Source organism: Xyrauchen texanus, chromosome 42 (assembly GCF_025860055.1).
Source record: "Xyrauchen texanus isolate HMW12.3.18 chromosome 42, RBS_HiC_50CHRs, whole genome shotgun sequence".
NCBI lineage: Eukaryota > Metazoa > Chordata > Actinopteri > Cypriniformes > Catostomidae > Xyrauchen > Xyrauchen texanus.
The window spans coordinates 4,778,206-4,804,448 of NC_068317.1; the positions used below are offsets into that span (position 1 = coordinate 4,778,206).

Consider the following 26,243-nt stretch of genomic DNA (forward strand, 5'->3'; position numbering starts at 1 on the left):
AAGCTGATGATTGTGTTTGCCCTGCGGTTGGCATCATTACAGAGTTCCTCCAGTCAGTGCACTTGCATGGATGGCCTTGCTGGAAAATCACTTAAATATAACACTAAAACAACCAACTATGTAACGTAGATTTGGGTGGGATGACGATATTGACCGTGCAATGGCAGAACCAGGAAAGATTTAGCTATATGTATATATTTTGAAATAATTGTGCGGCTATCAATGGTTTACATTATTCACCCGTAAGAACGATGGATGGAGTCATTTAAGGATACAGAGCTGGATGTGTCCCAAACATGCCAAGGTGAGGAAGAACTTTTTATTTAGGGCCGTTACCTGTTGTTGGTGAGCTGGTAGGTTTGCTTTGGAGTTGTTTGTGTTAGTAATGTTTGGTGTGTCTTGCCAGTTAAACATCCTGCATGTTGGTCACAGCAGCTCTGTTGAGGCGGTGGCATTGAGTGTGACAGATGGAAAGCAAGGGGCTCTATGCTGTCACTGACTTTAATGACAGAGTGTTTGTCAGTTCAACAGGAGATCTGAGCGTGCGAGCAGCAATAGAAACACTGCTGCCACATCTTAATGCATCATACATAATCTGCCTTAAATGAGTCTTTGCATTTTTTCAGTGTCAAGATGGGAAATGCACACTCCTTCCCTTATTAAATGTTAAAGCTGGTGTATGTAACTTTTTCGGTGTTAAAATACTTTCTCCTGTCCCAGCATAATATGCAGACAATAAATAGTTAGATTATTCGAGAAAATTAACCTATGAATGGCTAAGTTCTGTCTTTCTGTGTGCTATGAAAATTGCTATCTTTGTTTTGAGCGACCCATTTAGACCTGCCCCAACAACGTTACTCTACTAATGCCGTGAGTTTGGAGTGGGACTATCTCTTTGGAAAACAGTTTCTTTTTGCAATTCTGTTTGGTGGTGTTAGTGTCACAGAAATTGCATACTTCAGCTTTAAGATTAGGGCTGTCAATCGATTTTTCATTTTTATTGAACTTATTACATGATATGCTGATTAACAAATTAATTGCAATTAATCACACATATCAGTATTTGCTAATGCCCATGTCCATATATAATTATTACAATTATAATTAATAAACAGTACTGTGCGAAGGTTTTAGGAGTTGTGAAACATTTTGTAAAGTAAGGATGTTTAAAAATAATGCCATGAATTGTATACATTTTACTGCTTGCTTTCATCTAGCAGCAATTTTTTTTTAATGAAGCGCAATCTAAAATAAAGCACATTTTCATAGAAAAGAGGCATACACTTTATGTCAGTACTTCTGCACGGATGAATCGCATGGTTTGAGCAAGGACTGAGAGATTGCCTGCGGCTGGAATCATGACAAGCTATTTTCATGTTGATATGTTATTCAATTAAACATTTAGAACCAATATATGACTTCCTTTAAGGAAGATAAACAACAATCTTAATTGTATTTTAATATGATTATTAAAGTGTTATATCCATGACACAATACACTTTATAGATTGTATTGTACTAATTTCAAGAGTTGAAACTTGAGCAATGGCTGATATGAGTTCAATTGAAGACACTAAATTGCTATATTACAGTCCACAGCCTCAGTGGAGAATGAGAGTGAACCGTAATACTACAATGGTAGGTCTACAATAACTCTAATATAAAAAGCAAAACGAGAATTTAATAATGATGAAATACTTTATTGGACATTCAGATAATTCATAGAACAATGCATGTTACTGGGTTAAAGGAAGGAGGAGGCGAGAACCGGCTTGACAATATAAATAATAGTTTAATATAAAACTGAAACAAAAGACAAACACACAGTGTCGGGCAGCTGCACGTAACTCTCTCTCTCTCTCTCTCTCTCTCTCTCTCTCGCACTGCCATCTCCGGTTGGCCTTTATCCCTCTCAGAGGCATGATTAGGGGCCGGGTGTGCACCATCACGACCCGGGCCAGCCCTCCGCCCTGCCACATTCCTCCCTCGTTCTCTCAGGCCTGGGATCCCCCGGCATGACGTACATCCCCTGCCCCTCTTTTCCTTTATTTGGAAGTAATGTTAAAACAGAGAGATGGTTACAGGCTAAACAAATTAATATACAGTACATTACTGTGCTATGAAATCGGTACATTATAAGATTATATTTGAGGTGAGCAGACATTCATGGGGATCTCTACCTATAGTGGCTTTTAGATCTGTTTAAAGAGGCTTAAATTTGCTTAAAGGAAAAAATGACAAGTGTCTGTACACTTAATTATTGCTCCAAAAATGATTTATTATTGGCTTACATTTGCTTACAACGTTTAGACCATTAGGTGTTTGTCAGGCAATAAATAAACAAATATATATTAATAATAATCTTCCAGTACCTTAAAAACGTGTAAAGAAAATAATAATAATTTGTTCGCCGATACTGCTGCATGTTTCCTGTATGGCTGGAGCTGCCCTTACTGCCCCCTGCTCACTGGAACTCACCAAATCATAAAGGTGGTTCCTCAAGCTGGAATTGCTCTATTGTTTGGAAAATTGCTAATGTGAAAATTTCTAATAATGTGAATTTTTACATGTTTTGAGGCCATCTATAAGTTAGTGTACTCCAAAAGGTAAACTAATAATATATTGCAGATATTCACTGTATGTTTAAGAAACAGTTGCGAATAAAAATCAATATGACACGGCTGTGTTGATATTCTTCATGTTTGTGAGTTTGATATTATTTTTGTCAGCAGTTCAGTAAACAAGAAAGTCGTATTTTGTAAATGGTATGATAGACACAATATGTCTTTTCTAATAGTCTTTTTGTCTGTTTTTGCTCAGATAACAAAAACGGTTCCAAATTAAGAATTAATTTTCTTATTTAAATTAATACATTTACAGACTTTCTCTTCTAGGAAAATGCACCAAAGATAGTCATGATGGTTTGCTGGGGCATATACAAATGTTATACAGTTGTTTGTCGAGTCAAATGGTCTCTATACTTCGGTTTTGACGAGTACACTGTCTGCGTAAGTCCAAAGCAACCATTTCAAAGTGTATAATTCATTTCACTGTATAGCGTACACACAGCCACAGGTGCATGCCTGCTACCATTGCTATTAGACAACAGACTATTTCTCTTCAGGTGTTTAGACCCCTTTATATTTCTTCAGACTCGAGTTTTACAAATGCAGGTATCTCTTGACCTACTCACACATGCGCTCCTGACATGCACATCCACTGTTGCTGGTTCCACATTCGTCTCCTGTTTTTTATATTCTTGTAGCACTTCTTCATAACAGCAATGGCTCAAATGTGAGTGTTGCCACCTTGTGGACCCACTAATTAGTGCAACAATTTCTGCGTGTTCAGAGATGTGCATTTAGAAAAATTGGGCTTGATTGAGAAATTTATTTCACACTTCCTGTATACAGATGCTTAGCGTTCACATCTGACCAAAGTATACCCCCAACCATTTAATTGGTTCTTTAATGTTTTCATATTTTGGCAGGCATGGTGTATTGTATTTTCTTTGGGTCCATTATTACCTGGCGGAATGACAAAGGACCCTTCCACTACCCAGTGGCAAAGAGAAGAATTTTCTGTGTGCGTTTACAGAGATTCCATCCCCCAACTGCACATTATTACTGATGTTTCTTTTTTCCTGTGGGTAAATGGTGGGCAGGTCATGTATGTTGGCATGTGGTAGGCAGTAAAGGATACGATGAGACTGGGCTGTAAAGCCAATCATGCCAGCAGCATTACAATGGGCCACTACCATTAGCTAAAGGAAGCAATCATGTTATTGTGAGCCCCCAAGAGAGAGACCACTCTGATCATGACAGAGATGCCCACCTGTAGTCAACCCTACCACACCCCCTCTTCCTGATAAACACACACACACACAAACTGTGTCTTTGACATATTTTCACCCAAAATTAAATGAATAATAATAAAATAATTAAATTATTGTTTTAAAAACTTTAATTAAAAAAAAAAAAACATTATTTGACACTTATTGATGAAATTGATCAAATTCACTACCTTAAAAATGATTAATGCTGCAAATGATTATTACTGTTTGATATAAAGGTTTAACATTTTATTTAATTTCAAATCTCATTTTACCATTTATGGCCTTATTTTAAGCAATCATTTCATTATTCTACTCTACTAAAAAATAATGTGTATGCAATCCTTAGGAAATTATACTGTGCTAATTTGGTATTTAACAAACTTGTTGAAAATGGTTGTGCTACTTGTATGTAGTATGAACATTGTAATACAGTGTTTGATGAATGTATAATGTATTTAAATAGAAATTGAATTATTTTTACATTATAAATGTCTTTGTTGTTATTCTTGAAACATTTAAAGCATGCTCTTGCGTTTACCGGGGCTCATGCACAGGGCAATCCTCACAATATTCTCTCAAGTTCAGCTGTTCAAGCTCCGTTATGCATTCGCTTCATTGAACATGTAATTTGTAAAAATATATTTTTGCTGTTGATGGCTCACATCTATAGTGCACATACTATGATGTGTTTGAAAAATGGTGATTAGAAAAGCACTTCAGCAGGGATCGGCATTTTCATCTCTCGATACGCAGTTTAGGTGAAAGAAACAATCCTCACACTAAAGACATTTGAATAAACAAGGATTTATTCAACAAGATTTGTCTTCTAAAACATTGTCAGTGCATTGGTAATGTAATCTTTTGCAAAATATAATCTTTTTTTTTTTTTTTACTTCGATTTTGCAGGTGAGATATAACCGTGACATTCACTCGTAAAATAGGCAGGTAATTGCAGATACTCTCCGTCTTATCATACGGTCACATGTTAGATGGGGTATTTTCCCAAGGGTGCGGTAAAAAGACCCATCATACATCAGAGGGTTTCTGTTGTCAAGGTGTATCTCTCTGTTACTCATTCTGACACAGCTTAAAAGAAACACAGTCATGCTTACTCACATGAGGCAGAGCACAAACAACACAATCCCCTGCACTCTTGCACAGATGGCTGATGGTGCCGACTGCATGACTGATTACATGTCAGTTTCTTTAAGATATATGGAAGTGTTAATGTATTAGACTGCTGGCTAGAGCCCGCCTGATGTCAAAAGCACAATGGGCTTTACATTTATTTGCTTTGCTCTGAGGTAGTGCTCAGGGCCACCAGATGACAGAGGCAGATTAGTATTGACAGTGTGGGCTCATGGTTCAGAGGTTCACACAATAACCAATAATTGGCATTTGAAAGTATTTAGAATTACTAGCTATTAATTTTCTTGATGATTGGTTCTGTTAAGGAATCTTGAATGTCCACATTCTTCTGATGATGTGGATGGAACACCCTACTAAATCACTGTCACAGTGTTTGCTGTGTCACTACTGAATTGAAATCACCACAGCAAAATAAAAAAAGCTGTTTATTGAGTTAAGCTTGTGGTCAGAATATGATGAGACTAAAGGCAAATAACTGCAAAATAATAACAAAACAGTAAATAGGCAAGACATTGTTCTATTGCGTTACCCTTATTGGTTGCATGAAAAACACAAACATACAGTACAACAAGTGTAGTCCAAGTAACAAATGAATAACTCCTGTCAGCCAGTTCTTTTTGATGACTTCCAATTCAGTGTCAAACACATACAAAAACATACTTTAACTTAATTGAGCCTCAAACATAGCCTCCGACACCCTGTGAGAACCGGCTAACAGACCTAGATAATGTGATAGTAGCTTAGATTCGTCCAGCATGCATACATCTTAATTGGAACATATGTAACTGGCCTTAAACATTGTGTACATGTTATGTTGAACAAATGGTCTTCTTTGGTTAAATGTGCATAATAATGTGTCACGAATAAGGCAGTTATGGACGCTGCATCAAATCACATGGAGATCATACATCCACCACTCTTTCTTTTATCATGATGATTTAGATACTTTTGCTTTGATATGTAATGTATTTCAACTTACTGCATTTATAGACGTTTGGAAAGGGATCATTTTGAAAAAAAGTTTTTGCTAATGTCATAAACATTTATCATATACTATTGCCGCTGCTGATCGTGTCCCGCACACACCCATTACAGTGTGCCACTCTGATTGAAGCAACATTATTTTAAATCATGCAAGGACATATTGGGATTTCAATCTTAATTCAATCAACCATGCAGCCTTATTAGATATCATACCAATGTCTCGGAGGTTTAAGTCTGCAGTAGGGTTGCCAAGGTGTTACCAGTTTTACTCTGTTCCAGGGACAACACCGGTGTGAAATTTTATACCGGGTAAAAGGGGGAAACATTATGAATGGAATTTCCGATACCGATACAATATCCTAACGAATAAAGTTACCTTAAATAAAGAATAGTGGCCTAATAAAGAGTTTGTGACCCATGATAAATTAACATAATAACACATTGAAAAACAGATGTTCTTTACCAACATAACAAATTACTCATGCAGCAAAGTACACGCACTGTCAGAAGACATTTAATTGCTTGTAACGAATATAATGTGCTTGGTGGGTAACTGTAAGACGTCTCGGATTTAGAATGACACAAGAAATGCTGTTAGACACACAGAAACACACTTTAATAAATATATTTTTAGAACAAATGACAGAAAAGCCATCTATGTGCATATCTGACATGCTGTTTGTTCGGAGATGTTCCGTCTCGGGGAACACACGTATGTAAAGGGTTCTCACTCTTTCTTTGTTTCAGTCTTCTGAAATTTGTTTACAAGAATAGTAACATCTATGAGAATGCTGTAAATGACCTCAGACCATCTCAGCTCAGGAGTTGCTCCGAGTTTAATTTGCTTTATTTCCATTGAGCAGTTCAGTTTCAGCACAAATCTGCAGGGTCACTTTATATATATATCCTATACATCTGTGATTAAATCATAAAATAATACAAAAGCACATTCACCTCAAACCATGATTTATACATCATTATATTTATGTTTACATTTATACGTAGATCTTAATTTGTATTACAAATGGTTTAATATACTGGTCATAATTAGGCTAGTTTTTATGAAATTTTAAATTTCATGTTTAGACAACAAATTGCTCATAGGTGACGTACTACCTTAAAAATTAAATTACACATTTTCATGTATACTCTGAAAGAGAGTTGGAGACTATATCTCGAATATGACAAAACCCAGCTTAGCTCCATTATAACTTAGTATGTAAATGTATTTGATGAGGATTGAATGAGTATATATTTCTTCAAAATTACTACAAGAATCTTAAATGGAGTCATTATGGAACCGCAAGTAGAATCTAATCCTTTTCTTATTTATCGTTAAATTACGTATTAAATCCCTTTGTAAAATGCTAATGTTTTTTTGTTTGCTATGATCATCCAGAAGGCCTGCTCTGCTCTCTGCAGTGGGATTGTGTCATTATCCTGTTGTAATCTCTCTTGTCTGTCTAATCAGACTGCAGTTATTGTGCATCAGTGCTTTATGACCTTAGTGGCCTGCCTTCTTGTTAGAACTCAGCATGTCCACTGAGAGGCCTGTGTTCACATTACGCCTCTATGGGACAGCATAGCGCAGAGTCTTTACCCTCTCTCACCCATCACTGAATAACTGCAGAGATGAAGTAAAGTTATGTGTGAGTTATATTAAAGATGATGTATTATGTATTTGTCCTATCCCAGCTTGCAGAGTAGGATCAAATCCCCGAAAAGTGTAAATACTGTGGCTCTTTCAAAGCATTCCTCTGTTTGTTTTAGCAGCAGCCAGACACAGCAACTTTGGCTCAACCAATAGCATTAGTTTGGGGCTAGACTAGATGGGCTATTTGTTTTGAAAACAGGCATTATTTTCACTGGTGGTGCAGATACCATATGATTTGTTTAAATTGGCATTCACAACCAATTTTATTCTGTGATGTGATGTATTTCAGAGTGCAACAGTATATTCAACGAAGAAAAAATATATGGAGGGAATTTATCCATCAAGAATTGATTTCATGGTGAAAAGTGAACACTGTATGATGGTAGTTTGAGGGGAGGTGTCAAAAAATAGAAAAGAAAGTTGTTTCAGAGGCGGAACAAGTTAGGCCTATTACATTGTGCTCTGATCTATTTCTTAACAACAAAGATATGCACAAGTCCAGATATCCAGACTTACTAAAGTAAAAATATTTGAAAGGTGGAAATGTATTATTTTAAAGCTTGACTATTCAGACACATCGCCTACAAGCTGTATTGTTTAGTGTGTTTTTATACTTCATTGAGATCTATGTGATAAATGTATGTTGGTATATGTGTTGATAACCATTTTTTCGGCAGTCTGTTGAGCTGTTCTGTGTAGTGTGCCAGTCTGGGGGAGGGTACGATATTTTCCAGACCGTCATTTGTCCGCCTGGGTTAAAAATAGCTAGCAGCTCTCAACCAGTGAGGCTTTCATCTTCTGTGCAACGTGAGCGGTGTATAATTGTGGAGAATTTATCAGGACACAACCAACGTCTCTTCTCTTTAGCTCTCTGAATGATGGGTGCTTGATGGCTCTACACTGACCACATTTACATGCACTTAAGAAAACTGTTTATTCCGGGGGGGGGGGGTTGGAGAAAGGGGCAATCTGAAACATCATTTAAATGAGAGTACCATTTTCCGTACACTATTTAATGGATTAAAGTTTTTCCCGGAGAACGTGGCTTATGTGGCCATGTTTATGCATTAGTGATATTCTTACAGGTTTCTGAATAGTGTGCATGTGGGTGGAACAGACAGGATAACTAAGGTCATAGAATGGAGCCCAACAACAAGTGATAACAGCAGAAGGAATTTAACATTTCTGGGAGTAAAGTGTGAAAATGGAAAAGCACATACACTATAAACTGTATCTGTTTATACACAACAATTTAAAAATATCGACAACTGTCCATAACGTCCATTTACTGTAAATGGGCTCAAGTGTATTCTGGAATCCCAGAGTTTTGTGTAAGAGGGAATGCCCACTATTTAAGTTCCTTTCTGCTGAAGGTTACTATTGAAAGTAAAAGATACAAACACAGCAAATAATGTGGAATATCTGGGAATGAAGCAAAGTGACAGAGAATGAAATTAACGTAAGCCAAGTTTGTTATTTACACAAACGTTGTGGGGAAATTACGTTGCTGTGGAAAAAGCTTATTGGCCAAGCCGCATGTTTACTGGAGTAAAGAGAAAGCCGATAGTGATGTAAAGGCATATGCCGATTTTGAGTCTTTAACAGCTTTCTTACCATAAACAGCCTTTTGGTGTCCATGTAAACAAGCTTACAGATCTTCCGCCCCAGGTTAGATTCACATTCACATTTTCATCACTGGCATGATGTGTAGGGTTTACATTGCTAACGTATTAAATGGGTCACGGAAAATGTCATTTTTCTAGCTCTTTTAAAATACACTTGGTAAACATACTCTCAAAGAATTCCCTAGTTCACCCACATGATTTGGAACTAAGCTGCAAAAACAGCTCATTCAGAAATCGTCATGTGATGCCAAAGCCATGAACTCAGTGTCACATGACCGCCTACATGCACATTTCAAAGCTTATTTAGTATCCAGTAACTTTGGGCCTGATGAACAAAGGAGTGAGCTATGGAGTGGTGATGGTGTAGTAGGCTAAAGCAATAAACTGGTTGTCAGAAGGTTGTCGGTTCAACTCCCACAGCCACCATCATTGTGTCCTTAAGCAAGGCACTTAACTGCAGGTGCTCCAGGGGGATTGTCCCTGTAATAAGTGCACTGTAAGTCACTTTGGATAAAACGTCTGCCAAACGCATAAATGTAAATCTATGTGATAAGCCAGTCATAACGGTCATTTGCATTATTTACATATTGAGGTACTGTAGCAATTCATTTGTAAATGTGCATAAAATTAGCTTACTTTAGCCTAAATTAGAACCTATTCTCCAAAATCCTACCCTGGGAAGACATGTCACCAACCCTGAATGGTCAAAATTCCAGAAATGCAAAGAGTGCCTTGAAATCTTTTGGTCTGATTTTTACTGTTATACATACTTAAAAGGACAGTAAGCAATTTGCTTAACAATAGCATCCCACAGTCATATTAGTTTTGCTGTTTACACAGCCTTGGGCTGTCACATAAACAGGTGTCAGCTAGAAGGGATTTTTTTCTGCATGCAATTCCGTAAAAAGTCACTCGCACCACTTTTACAGCAAATGTTAGATATACAACTGAAAAAATGACATGCTCCACCTATGTCTTGAAAACGTCATTTTGGTTTTTAGTGGGTTTACATTAACAGAACCTATAAAGGTTATGGATTTAGTTTGTTGTTTTAGATTTATTTGAACTTTAATCAAAATGAAATCCTGCAAATGTAAGGTGGACCTTTTAAACACTTTCTCCTTTGTTTTGTACAAGCAGTTATTCTGGTATAAGTCTTGTATGTGAGCGATGATTTAGGAGCTGAGACCATGGCCCGTATTTGTTTATTTCTGTGTGCCCTGCATGAGACCATCTCAGCAGTATCTAACGAGAGCAAGGCTTGTAAATATGTTGTCATGGTAATGGCTGGCACAATAGTATTCCTATTTGCTGTTCATAGTGAATGGATGGTGGAGGAGGGGGCGAAGACGTCTTATTGAACGTGTAAAACAGATAATGATAAAGAATGATAAAATGAAATTTAAAGGGATAGTTTAGCCAAAAATGTTAATTGTCTCTTCATTTTACGCAAACTCATGCCATCCCAGATGTGTATGACTTTCTTCTTCAACAGTACACAAATGGAGAATTTTAGAAGAATATCTCAGCTCTGTAGATCCATACAATGCCATTGGATGGTGATCAGCACTTTAAAGCTCCAAAAAGCACAGACAGTCCTAGTAAAATGAATCCAAATGACTCCAGTGGTGAAATTAATGTCTTCTAAGGTGATACCGTCCCTTCAGGTGAGAAACATATCAGTATTTAAGTCCTTTTCACTAATTGTTTACTACCGGCCGCTCTCCAATGCCCGCCACGCATGAGGGGAATCAGTTCATGCTGCCTCTTACGTAAGCACACTGGCATGTTCAAATAAAAGCAAAACCAATGAAGCTTGTGAAAAGCATTCTCTTGTAAACAAATTGAGCTGCACATCCGGTTGTATCACGTCAGTTCTCGCTTGAACATGCCAGCGCACTAATGTCATGCAAGAGGCAGCATGAATTGATTCCCATCACGGACGGGCATTGGAGGGCGACCGGTTGAAAACAATTATAGTGAAACAGACTTAAATATTGATATTTAATATTTTGATAATATTGATACAATCGCTTTGGGTTTCTCAACCAAAGCAATTGTATCACTTTAGAAGACATTCATATAACCACTGAAGTCGTTTGGATCAGAGAGCTGCACAGGTCCGATTTTGTAAATCCGCACCCGCCCGTACCCACAGTGCTTAAAACCGCATCCGACCCGTTTTCCAACAGCAGCACTAATTAAAATCCGCAACCCGACACGATCCGCTTAAAATTTAACCGAGACCCGACCCGCACCCGAAATAAAATCAGTTTAGCCAATCACATTATAGACACACTTTTTTCAAATTTTTATTGCCTTTGGCGGATTGCCTTAAGACAAGGACAACAGCCGAAGCTGTCAAAAAGCCGATAGCCTATACAGAACATGGCTAACGTTACCACAAAACAATGCAATTTCGTCTAGCACATCAGACAATTTCACACCACACATAGGCCTACTTACTTTTATACAATAACAAACAGTGTAGGCTATGTGATAATTTTAAATGAAAGAAAAGTTCACAGACAGCCTGGTTATGGTGTCCTTATCATCTCTACGAGGCACCTTCAGTTCTGTCCCCTTTGAAAGATACTGTTCGATAGAACTGGTGTTCGGTTTGTTACTGCATGTATCTGCGTGCTTCCTCAGCGACGAAGTTCCATATTTTCGGCTATCGAACACGAAAACTTTAAGGCAGGTTTTGCATGCAGCAAAGCCTTTCACAATGTTGCTTTCTTCATCAGAGATGACTCCAAATTTCTCCCACACACTTGACTTGCGTTTCGATGAAGTATTTTCGACAACTTTATAATCTCCTCTAGCTATTTTTTTTTTTCAACTCCTCACTATCCATCTAGACGACTCATGCAGCAGTTCGAGTGGTTGTGTGATTTTTTTAAAAGTGAATGTAACGTTAGGCCTAGAGACTCATGGGAGGGCACGGGCTCAAATAAACTAAAAACAAATATTTTATCAACTTGAAATACAGGGCAGGCATAGTTTTGTAGATGTGTTCCTAAAAATATGCATTTATTTTTACATTTGCACGTGACTGTTTTGAACCCGTGTTTAGACCCGCGTGTCCGACCCGACCCGCATCCGTATCCGACACAGTTGGATATTTTTCACCCGTTTGACCAAAATTTGCGGGTCACCCGTTGGGTACCCGCGGGTACCCGAACCCGTGCAGGACTCTGGTTTGGATTAATTTTACTAGGATTGTCTGTGCTTTTTGGAACTTTAAAGTGCTGCTCACCATCCACTAGCATTGTATGGAACTACAGAGCTGAGATATTCTTCTAAAAATTTCCATTTGTGTTCTACAGAAGAAAGAAAGTTATACATTATTGTGATGTCATGAGGGTGAGTAAATGATGAGAGAATTTTCATTATTGAGCTAACCATCCCTTTGAGTACACTGTTTTTTACCTTTGTGTTTTTGTTTGATTTTCTAAAACATATTTTGCTTCAAATCAAAGTGTATTATGTTGTGATTTATCTCGGAGCTGGTTGGTTTTGTTTTTGGTTCATTAGAACTCTTTTATGAAGGATTTTCAAAACTCCCAAAGGAAAACATTTACTGTAAAAATACTTCTAGACACAAGAGAGTCTGAAAAGTGGCTGGGCACCATTGCACTCAATTTTCCCTGCCTTAAGTTCATGGCTGTCATCTTAGCAGACATGACATGAAATTCTCAGAAGAGAATTCACTAGCCTTGGATGTGTGGAAATAAAGATTCTGAATTACTTTCCGTTTCATTATTTAAATCAGTTTGAAGTGAAATAGTATGGCTGGAGACCAGATACATATTTAATTCTGGAAAACAGTTGTGCTTTATCGGAACTCTTAAGAAAATTATTTATCCCACAGTAGATCCATGTGCAACTGAAAATTTGATATTTCCTCTTTAGATGTCTTGGCTGTTGAGGAAGTTAATGAGGGTGAAGAAGAAGTGACATTGGAGTCAGAGCCCACTGTTAGTCCACTTCCTTCAGTTCCAGAAGAGTTTCTGTCATGTAAGTCTTTCCTAAAACTTGCTCTTGTACAGAAACTACATGGCTTCTCCATCCTGTTTGGATTCATATGGTTCTTCAGCCACAAGGTCCTTATAGCCATTTGTCTCTTGCAGCTGCTGAGCCTTCACAGGAAATCCAGGTTACGGTCACACTGACAGAGGCTCCAGAGTCTCCTCCTTGCTCCTCCACTCTAGTTGGTGTACCCTCCCTTTCGTTTCAGGCCTCTACCACTACTGAAGGCCACGACGAGGAACACAATCTCATTGATGGTTTGGAAATGGGGAAGGAAATAGTGGACACACTGCCTGAACCTACAGAAGATAAACCTGGAGCGGACATTTCAAAAACTCTTCCTGATTTGCCAACCAAAGAAACATCCCCCAAGCTTTCTCCAGCCCAAGAGGAGGAACCAATGGACATCTGTACATCAGACCCCTCCAGGATAAAGGATAAAGGACTGGCGAATGTCCCAAAAGCTCCAAGTGTAGTTGAGGATATCGAGCAGGGACGGAAGCATGACCAGCAAGAAGACAAAGAGGAGAAGGTGGAAGAACCAGAGTTTACTTGTGTGTTACCTGAGTCTGGGAGTGTCCCACTGGTTACAGAGTGCAGTCCTACAGTGAAAATGGATACTACACCTACCAGTGACCACAGCCTCTCCAGCTTCAGCTCTCCGATTGAGGATGAGAGCATGTTCTTAAAGCATTCCCTGGGATTGTCCTCTGAGGCTTCAACCAAGTTGACCCAGTCCCCGTTCTCTACAGAGGCCTCACCCAGGGAGGCGTCTCAAAGTCGGACACCAACCTATGGCCTGAACCCTGCCGGATATAGCCTGAGTGTGTCCAACACTACCTTCATCCCACTTACACCCAAAATAGGTATGGGGAAACCAGCCATCTCGAAGAGGAAGTTCTCTCCAGGCAGGCCAAGGATAAAGCAGGTAAATCTCCTAGTTTTTGACCCTTCTTTTGTTTTTTTGCTTGTTGAAGGCTCCCGATTTTGCTGTGGTCTCTTTAGGACACTGATCCTATCTGTGATACTCCATTTTCATCCACACAGTAATTACTACCCTTTCTGTGTTTTTCAGTCAAATTGATTAGTGCCAGTGCAGAGCGTGTATTAATTAACATGGAAAGGCACTTACTGTGCTCTCTCTCTGGTGCAGTCTCACTCTTGTTCTCTCTCTTTCTCTCATGGCCCTCTATGCACCCCTTCAAATACATCACCCACAGTGTCCCGGGAGAGAGGGGGCTGGGAGTTGTCCCTAGAGCCAGGGGTTTATGCTAGTGTAACATAAAGGAGTCTTTTTGGAGGTGTGTAATTCGGATAACTGCTCACTGAGCTGGAAAGCACAGGACAAACCCATTTCCCCTTTGAGCTCAGCCTATTTAGGGCTTTCTGAGCTCTCAGAAATCAAAATTAAACCTAGCATTGCAGTGTCTTTCTGCCTAGTGGAGTGAACTTCTGACTACAATTAATCCATGCATTTTTGCTAAACAAAAATTAAGAGTTTTTTTCCCATTCCGTTGGAGTTACTTTAAAATATCTGTGGCATACTGTTACATGATTGCTAACTATAAATGTCAACAATTCAACTAACATGCTCGGCAAGATTTTGTTTTTGACTGTTGCTCCTCCATGACAGGAGTTGACCTGAAAGAGAAAACGGACTGTAGCAGGCAGTTTATGCAAATTTCTGCTAACTCAACCCTTGCTACATTTGCTTCCACAATTGTGTAGCGTTATGTCTTGTGTACTGACAAATTTCAGTACAAAATTACTTGTGAAATTGTTTTTGGGCCTATTGATGTGAGCACTCAGCACTATTTCTCATGAACAATTGTTTGTTTTCTATTTGTTTGATTCTTGGCTTTGGCTCATTCTCTCTAGAGTATGCTCCATCTGGACACAGTGTAAATTGACGGGTGTGTGGCTGTTGTTGGGTCCAACTAAGATTTCCATTTTTAGGTGTATGAATGCATTAATTAATATTTGCCTACTACAGTGCCATCGTATGCATGCGTATGAGAGAGAAAGAGCTTCGTGCTGTGATTTGTAGATGAGATTTTATCATTTCAATGTTTTAAGTAACCCCTACTGACTCTCTTCTGAGAAGATGGAGGCATATATGTGCAGTCTGAGTTTGCTAGAAGCTTCTAAAGAAGTCCTTCTGGGATTTGCTCAAGTTTTTTATTTGAAAATGTGTACCTGCTGGGTGAAGATTTGGCGTTTTCAAATATGGCTTATTAAAGTGTCTCTTGGGTACCTTCTGAAAACCAAGCTACTTCAGTAAAAGTGTTCAGCTCTCTATTTATTTGTTTGCTTGTTTAATTTTTGCACTATTTTGAAAAAGTCTCAGGACTGAATATCAAAGAGAACAATGCTTTCTTCACATACACCCATACTGACATTGCATGGCCGTCAGTTTTCAATTTAAGCCTCAAATGCATGGGTGTTTCAACAAACATTATTTACACACCTCTGGTCTTTAGACACCCCCTATAAAATGCCCAGAAAATTTCTCATTTTTTTAAAGCATTTTAAAGACAATTAAAAAATAATAGAATAAAACATATTCTGTTATATTTTAACAGGTTTTTTTTTCTCACATATGATTATGCAGCAAATGATGGAAAGGATTTCATTACTTCCACCCTGAATTTTTATGAGACTGGCTGTCAAACACATATTGAGCTACACACAACACATAAACTACACACATCTATTTTCTCAAGCACTTAATTAGTCAAAATATGTGTATAATTTGTACAGAATTTCAGTAGTACACCCAAATAGCAATTGCCATAACATACTGTTAATGTGTTGCACTTGCTATAGTTCATTTCCACATTGCTTCTTCATCGAATAGCTATGCAAACTGTAAATCAAGTCAGTACAACTCATGTGTGCATTTAAAGGTTAAGGCGTCACCATTTTCAGTTGCATGTTTTTTTTCTTTCTCATAAATAATCATTTTAAAATGTTGTTTGTTGGTTTCACGTTACTATTCACAGGCATGTTGGCATGATGAGCTAATGTTTTGCTTACTTGCTTATTTGTTCATCACATTACAACACTTATTTGGTATTTTGTTTTCAAGAGTTTCATGAACTTAAACTAAAAGTCTGGGACAAAGCCGTACATGACAGCAAAAAAAAAAAAAAGAAACAAAAGAGCAACCATCCCACAGCTGTTATTTATTATTTATTGTTCTGAAATAATTGTCACTTTGTAAAACAAAAAAGGCTTTGCAGTGATTGTGTTATGAATTGTAATTACACAGACTAAACCTCATTAGCTCGTTAAGCAGGCTAAATGCTCCCCATGACACTTTTACTAAATTATCTGTGTTTATCTCAAAGAGCTGCTCATTATCATGCTGATATAATCACGCTTGTATGGTAAACAAACAAATAATGGAGGTTGCTGCCATGGAGATGAATTAACGTTAACGTAAGTGATTTTGGCACACTTCCCTTCAAAGTGAGACTTTCACAAATATTTCTGCTGTATGCTTTATGTTCGTAGGCCTTTAACGCTAATACATCCACTAGGACATTTTACATTATATACTGCCATGTTTCAGGTATTTTGTCCCAAACTTTGTCCCCACTTGTTTGGTTTGCTGTGATGCATTTGTCTGAATGTATATTGCCTTTATTTGACATGCTTGTTATCTTATTGTTGCTGGCTGTCACATTCATGTTGTCACCCCTCATTTTCCCCTCACCACCAATCTACTTCCTCCCCTCCCATCTTCTCTTCACCGCTTTGTCTCAGGGTGCATGGAGTAACCGTAGCGCAGTGAGCTCACCCTCCTTGTCTCCAGAGGGCATGGATGCCTGGGACAGCCCTAAGACCAGGCCGCTGCACGGGCTGCCCATCTGGACTGTGAGATTGGTAAATGATGGGGCGGTGGAAGGGGTTTGGGCTTGTTGTGTTGGTGATTTAAGCATATTCTGGTGTAGTTTGGTAGGTAAGCTAAAAAATTATGCTGTTTTAATGGTTGTAAAATTAGGAATGATTGAATGTCACATTTATATAACGCTTTTCTGACACTACATTCAAAGCGCTTTACACAGTGGACAGGGGACTCTCCTCAACCACCACCAGTGTGCAGCATCCACCTGGATGTTGCAACAGCAGCCATAGTGCACCAGTATGCTCACCACACACCGGCTGCTGGTGGAGAGATAGTCAATTCATGAAAGGGGATTATTAGGAGGCCATGATTAAGAAGGGCCAATGGGGGTAATTTGGCCAGGACACAGGTGTTACACCCCTACTGTTTTCGAGAGGTGTTCTGGTATTATTAAAGACAGCAGTCTGATCTGAAGGACGGTGCCCTTTTTTTACAGTATAGTGTCCCCATCACTATACTGGGGCATTAAGACCCACACAGACTGCAGGATGAGCACCCCCTAATACCTTTTCCAGCAGCAAACTTAGTTTTCCCCAGGAGGTCTCCCATCTAGATACTGGCCAGGCTCAACCCTGCCTAGCTTCAGTGGGTAACCGGTCTTGATCTACAGGGTGATATGGCTGCTGGCCATATTTCACACAGGTATGGGCATGAATACTTGGAAGTGACGTCAATTTCCGTCCACAGAGCTACTGCTCAATGGATGTTGTTTTTTTTTTTTCTTCGCACCATTCTCTGTATACTAGAGCAGTGGCACTCAATAGATGGACTTCGGTCCAGATCTGGACCTAAGGACAATTCAAAGCGAGTTAGAATCCAGGGCACGCTGAGTGACTCCATCCAGGTCTCCTAAGCAGCCAAACTGGCCTGGTTGCTAGGGAGGGTAGAGGCACATAGGATAACCTCCTTGTGGTCACTATAATGTGGTTCTTGCTCTCGGTGGGGTGCTTGGTGAGTTTTGCATCCTCCGCCGCCTGGAATGAGGCGAGTCACTACGCCACCACGAGGACAAAGAGTGCATTGGGAATTGGGCATTCCAAATTGGGGAGAACATCAAATCTTGATACATATTTTTATATACATTTGTTATAGTTGATGTTCACTTTCACACAAGAGGCTTTCTTGCTTAAATGGATAGTTCAACCAAAAATTGAAATTCTCTCATAATTTACTCACTTTCGTGATATCCCAGGTGTGTATGACTTTCTTTCTTCACTAGAACACATTTGAAGAAAAATAGAAACATTTATCAGATCTGCAGGTCCTTAAAATGCAAGTGAATGGAGATTTCTCTTTTGAAGCTCCAAAAATCACAGAAAATCAGCATAAACGTTATCCATATGACACCAGTGGTTAAAGTAATGACTTCTAAAGTGACACGATCACTTTTGCTGTGAAAAAGATCAATAATTAAAGTACTTTTTAACTCTAAATCATGCTTCCGGTCAGCAGCGGCATGTGCATGTGACGTAATCGTTGGCGATCAGTGAGAACTGACGCACGTGCGATACAGCCGGAAGAGTGAAAATAATTGAGGAGGAGGAACACTGAAGAGAATCTTCATTGGTTTTGGTTTAGATCTGGATTTATCTGTTTCTTTACTCACAATGAAGAATTTGTGTGCTCATTCTGGATGTCTCAATTGAGTGGAAAACATGAGATTACGTCCATAACTTGGCAACATGAATGCGTCACATGAGAGACCGCTTGATCTCCACCCTCTCCTGAACTATCATTCTGCTGCTGACCGGAAGTGATGATTTATAGTTAAAAATTACTTCAATATTGATCTTTTCACACCAAAAGCAATCGTCTTTAGAAGACATCAATTGATCGCATGGATGACGTTTATGCTGACTGTCTGTGATCTCTGGAGCTTCAAAATCAGATCCACTTGCATTTTTAAGGACCTACTGAGCCAAGATATGATTCCATTTTTCTTCTTGTGTTCTAGTGATGAAAGATAGTCCTGAGATATCATGAGGGTGAGTACATTTTTGAACAAACAAACCCTTTAAAGACAGCAAGAAGGAGTGCCATGTAACTGGCACATGATGTGTTTAAAATGGTACAGCGACTTCCAGCAATTTAATCACGGTTATTGTGAATGCACCTTTACCTCCTCTGCACTTAAACAGCTTATCTTGTATGCTGATGTTACTACATTCACATGAACATGGACAATTATTAGCTAACAATATCATAGCCTAAAGATGCGGTCACATTTACCTTTGTGCACAAAATCTCAATGGGAATCTGCATGATGAGTAATTTCACCTGTTCACCGGTTGCAAAAAAAAAAAACATCTACCTGAATTATGTGGGGTTCAAGTGTGGTGAACTTTGACATGCAAATGAACATTGTTGACCAATAAATAGGAAGTTGCATGGTTTGGCAGTGAGCTCTTTGTGGGTGGATAACTACACTGAATATTCACAAAGGACAAGGAAATTATTTTAATAACACACAAGTCTCTATGCATGAGACATCAGTTTGCTGCAGTTGCATCCTCTCCATTCCTGCAATATCTCATTAAAATTGCCCTTGTCCAAAATACTCCATGTGGCCTCTTCTTGATCAGATTTAGAGGAAAGCCTTCCTCAACCCTCGTCTATTTTTATCCTCTCCATAATTCATTTCTGCACAAATTAGACTCAGACTGTAAGTGCGACGGAGTGCAGCAAGCTTCCTTAGGCAATCTCTCTAAATGAAGTTGATGTCTGCTGTCTTAGTAGTGCCGCTCGGCTAAAGTGAGTTAATTACCTGGGAGGAAGTGGGAATTGGGCCAAAGCTTCAGCCTCGATGCAAACGCAATGTGACACCTTTAGAAGTAGGCCGAGTTGGCAGAAGTCTGGGCTGAAATGTGATCTGTGAGTCAGTGTAGTGTTCAGGGAGCGGGGATGAGTCTCAGAGGGTCAGGGTTTGGGATGAATGGATGGGTTTGTATCACAAACACAGATTAAGTGGCCTCGGTGCTCCAAAGAAAGCTTTCCAGCTGTTGATGATGGGACTCTAGGTGTATTTAGATTAATTCCTTCTAAACAGGCACAAAAAAAAATTCAAAAACAAAAGACAATTTTCATTTTGCGGTATAATAAGTCAAGAAGTAGCTGGAAAAGGCCTTTTGCTGATATTCAGTGTGCATCTAAATATCTGTATATTCGTGTCTTTCAGTAGAACCATAATTTACATTGAACAGGCATAACTGGCGATTGAATTTAAAATGTTTAAGGTAATAACTAAAGCAGTAAGAATCTAGTTAATATACTGAAGGCATGTTTCCACACTATTGGTTTTTACATGAATGCAAGAAAGACTATTTTAATTTCTATTCATAGTAATAAACATTAACACTTATATACATATGGATGCTTCTTCAACTTCTGGCACTTTCATGTTCCAGGGGTTGTTTTTATTAAAACAAACAGATTTCAACTTTTGTTTTCTGTTTGTTATGTGAATGTCTCAGTCAAACACTGAGTGTGACACAAGTGGAGTTAGAAGAAAACAAAAGCTGCGTTCCAAATTACACAATTTACACTGTCCTCAGCCATGTAGTGTATGGATTTTAAGTGTAGTATCGTCCCAAATGGAACTGTTTTGTTATGAGTAAGAAAATGTAAGCATTAAGTTTAAGTTACAGAAGATAAACATTCTCTTCATTTATTCAGTATGCTAATGTGTTCCAGGAATTTTCATTTCCTATGTGTTTCTATTTAGGTCTTGTTCACTTTAAGATCGCTTGGTTCAAAATGTCCTATCTCGTTACCCGTAGTGAGGAAAACTCTCGCACTTTACGCGTGCTTCCTAGTCTGTTATTTCCAGAGCATTTCAATTCATATCTGTCGACTTCTTGTGTCTGGAGTAGCATCGTCTGTATGTATATTTTGTTTTGTGAGATTGTCTGTATTTATCCTTCATTATTTTTGTCAATAATAGTTTGTAGAGTGTAATCTGAAGAGATAGTCTGAATGTACGGCTATGTGTTTTCTAGCTCTCGCGTGTGTCATTAATAAGTTGCACGTTTGTGGTGCTCTAATGTCCTTAATGTTGTTCACGTGTATTTCTGCTCTTATATTAATGTAAAATGAGTATAAACGATATACAACGGTAATAGTCAAGTTAGTCTTTATTCATGTGAAGTTGAGATTGAATGAAAGTGGCGTTATGCTAATTTTTTCCTTGCTGTTTGTTTTGCAGTTTCACTTTTTCTCTAACTCCAATAAACCTGTGGAACCAAAAATTAAACTTCAGAGTCTTGGTGTGGGGGAAAAGTTTAGCTGGCCGTCAGGATATTAAGCAGTCATAGCGAGGACGGCACAGGAACATTTGCAGTCATTACTGCACAGAAGATTACTTTATCTGCCGTTTAACAGCTGACGGAAGTGACGTGTTGCCTCTAGCTTTAGTGCATTAGCCAACAATAGTTCAACACTTGCATTTCAAGTAACATTCATTCACACAGTGTGGTGTGATGGTAAAGCATTCAACTTAAATTTGTAGGGTGCTATTTTCATTGACGTTTTACTAGCTGCAACATTCTTCATTATTTACAACTATTTTGTCAGACCAGCAGCACAGCCAAATGACTCCGCCCCTTCAGAAATGTACGGCAAGTCATGAGCTCTGAGTGCATGAATTGTCCAACATTTCACACTCCGTTTTGACGGTTGAAAAAGTGTATCATCCGTGTACTTTAAGTACACTTCGTTTTATTGCATTGTCAGTGTTAGCATACTACTCGCACTAATAACAACACAAAATGACAACACAGTGCAGAAGTGTGCAGTTTGGGATGCACCTAAAGAACGCTCAAGGTAAATATCACTTGTAACAAGACAGCAAAGTATTAGACCCACCAGATCTGTTTTTAAAGTCAACTGTAACATCCCTTTCTGTAGAACATCATTTGCTCAGGCTGCTGTTTCAGTGAAAGGGGCAAAATTATGGAATTCTCTGCCAGACCATCTGAAATGTATCCCGACATTAGACATCTTCAAAAAAAAAAACTAATTGTGGTTAATTCAGGAACAGTGTTGCTCTCATATTTAGACTTTTTGAATTTGCCCTTTCTGTAAACTATTTTTTAATCCTATTTTATTATTTTCCATTGTACTACATTTTTATCTTTGTATTACATTTAACCAAAAAGCCCTTCTAGGGACAAGTGTTGCAAATTAGCTATAGTTAAAAACATTATGATACATGCATCAGATTACTGTCAAAGTTTATCTATGTTATTTGTATCTGTCCCTATCTAAATAAACTTAAATAAATAATAACAGAATATTTTCCAGTCAAGCTGTAATTTTTCTAAATTGTTCAAGCAGTGTGCACATCATTTAATTGTGTGCATTCTGGATACATAAAATGCTGTAGCAAGTGTATGAAATTAGCGTAAGCAAAACAACGATTCGGCTATTTTATATATATATATATATAGACCAAAGTTTTGATAGTGTTACATTTTTCATGGAAATCAACCTATGATTAGTTCATTTAAGCATTTTAATTTAATTTAATAGTTAGCATTTTAAGCTGTTACAGGAGTAAATATTTCAATATTTACAAAATTACACACTTAAATCATAAACACTATTAAAATACAAGTGTACAAGGTACTGGCATGAAACTGGCCTACTGGCATGGTCTTTACAAATTACAATATTCCCAGTGTTGCTTAATTTTATATTGCCAACAAAATAATATTTAATATTGTAAATATAACTGATATATCGTCCAGCCCTATTAGCTACTGAAATACTTTGGTGAGGAAGTTGGTGGCCTTGTCAAAGAGAAGTCTGTCTAATGGAGCGATGAGGCATTTATCAAAGCAAAGAATAAGAAAAGTGCTATAAATAAATATTTATCTAAATGATTCTAACATTTATGTTGTGATTACTTAGAAACATTTTCTACTTGGTTTTATTCATTCTCATGCAAAATGTCTCTGTTTGCCAGGGTCGTGGATCTGGCTTCCCTGGAAGGAGGCGACCCAGAGGAGCTAACCTGTCTGGTAGAGGAGGCAGAGGCCGCTCCAGGCTAAAGATGGAGAGCAGCCCTGTGGTGACCCCTGGGGTATGTAGCCCCCCTCACACCCCACCTCTATATGCATGAATAAAACAGCACTCAGATGTGCTTAGTGCTCACATTAAAGCCTGAGAAATGCACTCATGCTCAGCTGAACTTCAGCGGCAGCGCTCGGCTCAAATGGCCTTTTCAAAATAGCAAACGCTGACATATTCCCCCAACATGAGCGACTTGTGACAAGGGAGATAGAGCCGGAGCGTACTTGGCTTGCGACTGTGATAAAATACACAATTTTATTCTCAGTAGCTGACTTGCATGCGCATAATGAACAAATTGGCCAAAATTAGTGGGTTAGCCTCTAGTCTATTTAGAATCCAATAGCACTCTAAACCGTTCACACAGAGCACAAGTTTTTGTAAGGGAATAACATGGTACAGGGCTTACATGGTTTTAGTCTTTTCTTTCAAATAGAACCTTCCCAGTTTATGTTGGTCAGGAATATTCCTGATCAGTTTCACTGTTTAGTGCGGTTCCACAGGAGTCCATTCTTGGCCCGATCTTGTTTTCTTTGTACATGAAAATGATATGCAGTTGTATCTCACTTTGCAGAAGCATGATAAGAAGCAAATTGAGTGACTGTTGAATTGTTTGCATGAAATCAAACTATGGATGTCGTTGAATTTTTTTAATTAAGAAAACAATTTAAGTAGTGTGGTTTGGGAGAGTTTGGAGGACCAGACGTAAACAACTTTTCTGATCTGGGCATTTTAGCAATTGGTCCGGTTGCTAGGGAGTGTAGAGTCACATGGGGTAACCTCCTCGTGGTCGCTATAATGTGGTTCATTCTCGGTGGGGCACTATGTGAGTTGAGCGTGGATGCCGCGGTGGAGGCTCCACACGTGAAGGCTGTGAAGGCTCCACACGTGTCTCTGTGCTGAAACAGTCTTTAATGTTAGCTGACCAGTTGAGCTTAATGATTCATAGGACCAGACAGAAAACGAGTGGAGATCGAGCATTTGCAGTGGCAGCTCTTAAACGTTGGAATAACTATTTTTTATTTTGTTGTGGTTTAGTTTTTCAGATTTTTTTCCCCTTTCCCTCCATTTGGAATTCACAATGCGCTCTTAAGTTCTCATGGTAGCATAGTGATTCGCCTCAATCAGGGTGGCGGAGGACGAATCCCAGTTGCCTCTGTGTCTGAGACGTCAATCCATGCATCTTATCACTTGACTTGTTGAGCACGTTGCCACGGAAACATAGCACGTGTGGAGCCTTCACGCCATCCACCACGGCATCCACGCTCAACTCACCTAGTGCCCCACCGAGAACGAACCACATTATAGGGACCAGGAGGAGGTTACCCCATGTGACTCTACACTCCCTAGCAACTGGGTCAATTTGGTTGCTTAGGAGACCTGGCTGGAATCACTCAGCACACCCTGGGATTCTAACTCCAGGGATGGTAGCCAGCGTCTTTACCACTGAGCTACTATTATGACTGGTCGCATCTATTTCCATCTTGGGGCTTTATATTATTTTATTTTGTGCTATTAGTGGTTTTATTGTTATGTATGTTTTTGTATGTAGCTCTTAAAATGTACAGTACTTTGGTCAAAGGACTGTTGTTTAAATAGTGCTTTAAAAAGATAGACGATGCTTGTTGCTGTTTTGTTGTTGTTGTTTTTTCCTCAGCAGTCTTCTAGTTTACACGTGACACATGCCTATACACACAGAGCAAAACATTTGAATCAAAATGGTCCATTCATATTGACTGTTAAAATAAACTTTATAACTTGAAGTATATGACATTCTTCACATCTGACCTTTTTTAATTGCATGAGAGCAGTGCCACACACAAGTGTGTCAGGCATGTTAAGCCACTAGAAACAAACTTGATGTCAATATGCAAAGTGCAATAATACATTAGAAATGGGTGGTTTTGATCTTAGCTGATGTAAACAGGTGTCATATGTTGTTTTACAGGTGAACATCATGGATTCACCATATGTGGTTAAAGAGGAGGAGGAGAACTCCATGCACAACACCGTAGTGATGTTCTCCACATCTGACACCTTCACACTTAAACAAGTGAGTTTTTCACCTTCAATAAACAAGATGTCTCCACAAGACAAGAAAACAGGTGGAAAAATCCCATAGATTAATTGAATGAGGGATTCGAGCGATATCTAGAGACCAGAATATCATGAAGACATGGGGGTGGGCTCTTTTGACCTGAGCACTCTCACAAATGCATAGCAACAACCTATAACCCCTGCCAAAAATTATGGAATCACCAAACATAGAGGATGTTCACCCAGCTCTTTAACTTAGATGCAAATCACAGATATGACACAAAATCAAAACCAGAACATCCTAGCAACTGCTTAACCATCCAGAACACCTTAGTAACTGCATAGCAACCACCCAGAACACACTAGGAACTGTTTAGTGACACTCAAACACCTTAGCATAGCAACACCATGGAATCGTGGCAGTGGTTTTGCACAAGCAAACACATCCACATTTTCTTTAGGAAATTGTAAAAATATAGTTTGATTTGCAAAATATGTTTAGTTGGTTTCTAACCTCCTATTTGCATCTGCTGTCTTGTGTCAGACCTCTATGGGACAAATAATATTGTGCTTATAAGAAGCCTTTGGCATTGATGGATGTAAACTATGTTCTTTGTATATGTGAGTATGATGATTACCATCACATGTGGGTATCTGAGCACTCTCACTCACTCACACACACTCTCTCTCTCTCTCTCTCTCTCTCTCTCTCTCTGTCTGTAGGATATGTGTGTTGTGTGTGGGAGTTTCGGTCTGGGTGCTGAAGGCAGACTGCTGGCTTGTTCCCAATGCGGACAGTGTTACCACCCCTTCTGTGTCAACATCAAGGTAAGAGACCTCCTGTCCGTCAAGGCCGACCAATTCAGCAGTTTCATTCATGAGACGTAATGGTGTGAATTATGAGCTGGCTTTATCTACAGTGAAGGTTAATGGTGTGTGAGATAAACGTAAC

At 38.8% G+C, this 26,243-nt stretch overlaps 1 protein-coding gene across 1 annotated transcript in view; it reads left to right on the forward strand.

Annotated features, from left to right (window-relative positions):
- The window catches only part of LOC127635092 (histone-lysine N-methyltransferase 2C-like), a 226,414-nt gene that overhangs the window by 124,218 nt on the left and 75,953 nt on the right, over positions 1 to 26,243 (forward strand). The window contains exons 13-18 of the mRNA XM_052114873.1: positions 13,162 to 13,266; positions 13,380 to 14,206; positions 17,047 to 17,166; positions 23,151 to 23,267; positions 25,203 to 25,307; positions 26,015 to 26,119. Of these exons, the coding sequence (XP_051970833.1) occupies positions 13,162 to 13,266; positions 13,380 to 14,206; positions 17,047 to 17,166; positions 23,151 to 23,267; positions 25,203 to 25,307; positions 26,015 to 26,119 (1,379 nt within the window). The remainder of the gene's footprint in view (positions 1 to 13,161; positions 13,267 to 13,379; positions 14,207 to 17,046; positions 17,167 to 23,150; positions 23,268 to 25,202; positions 25,308 to 26,014; positions 26,120 to 26,243) is intronic.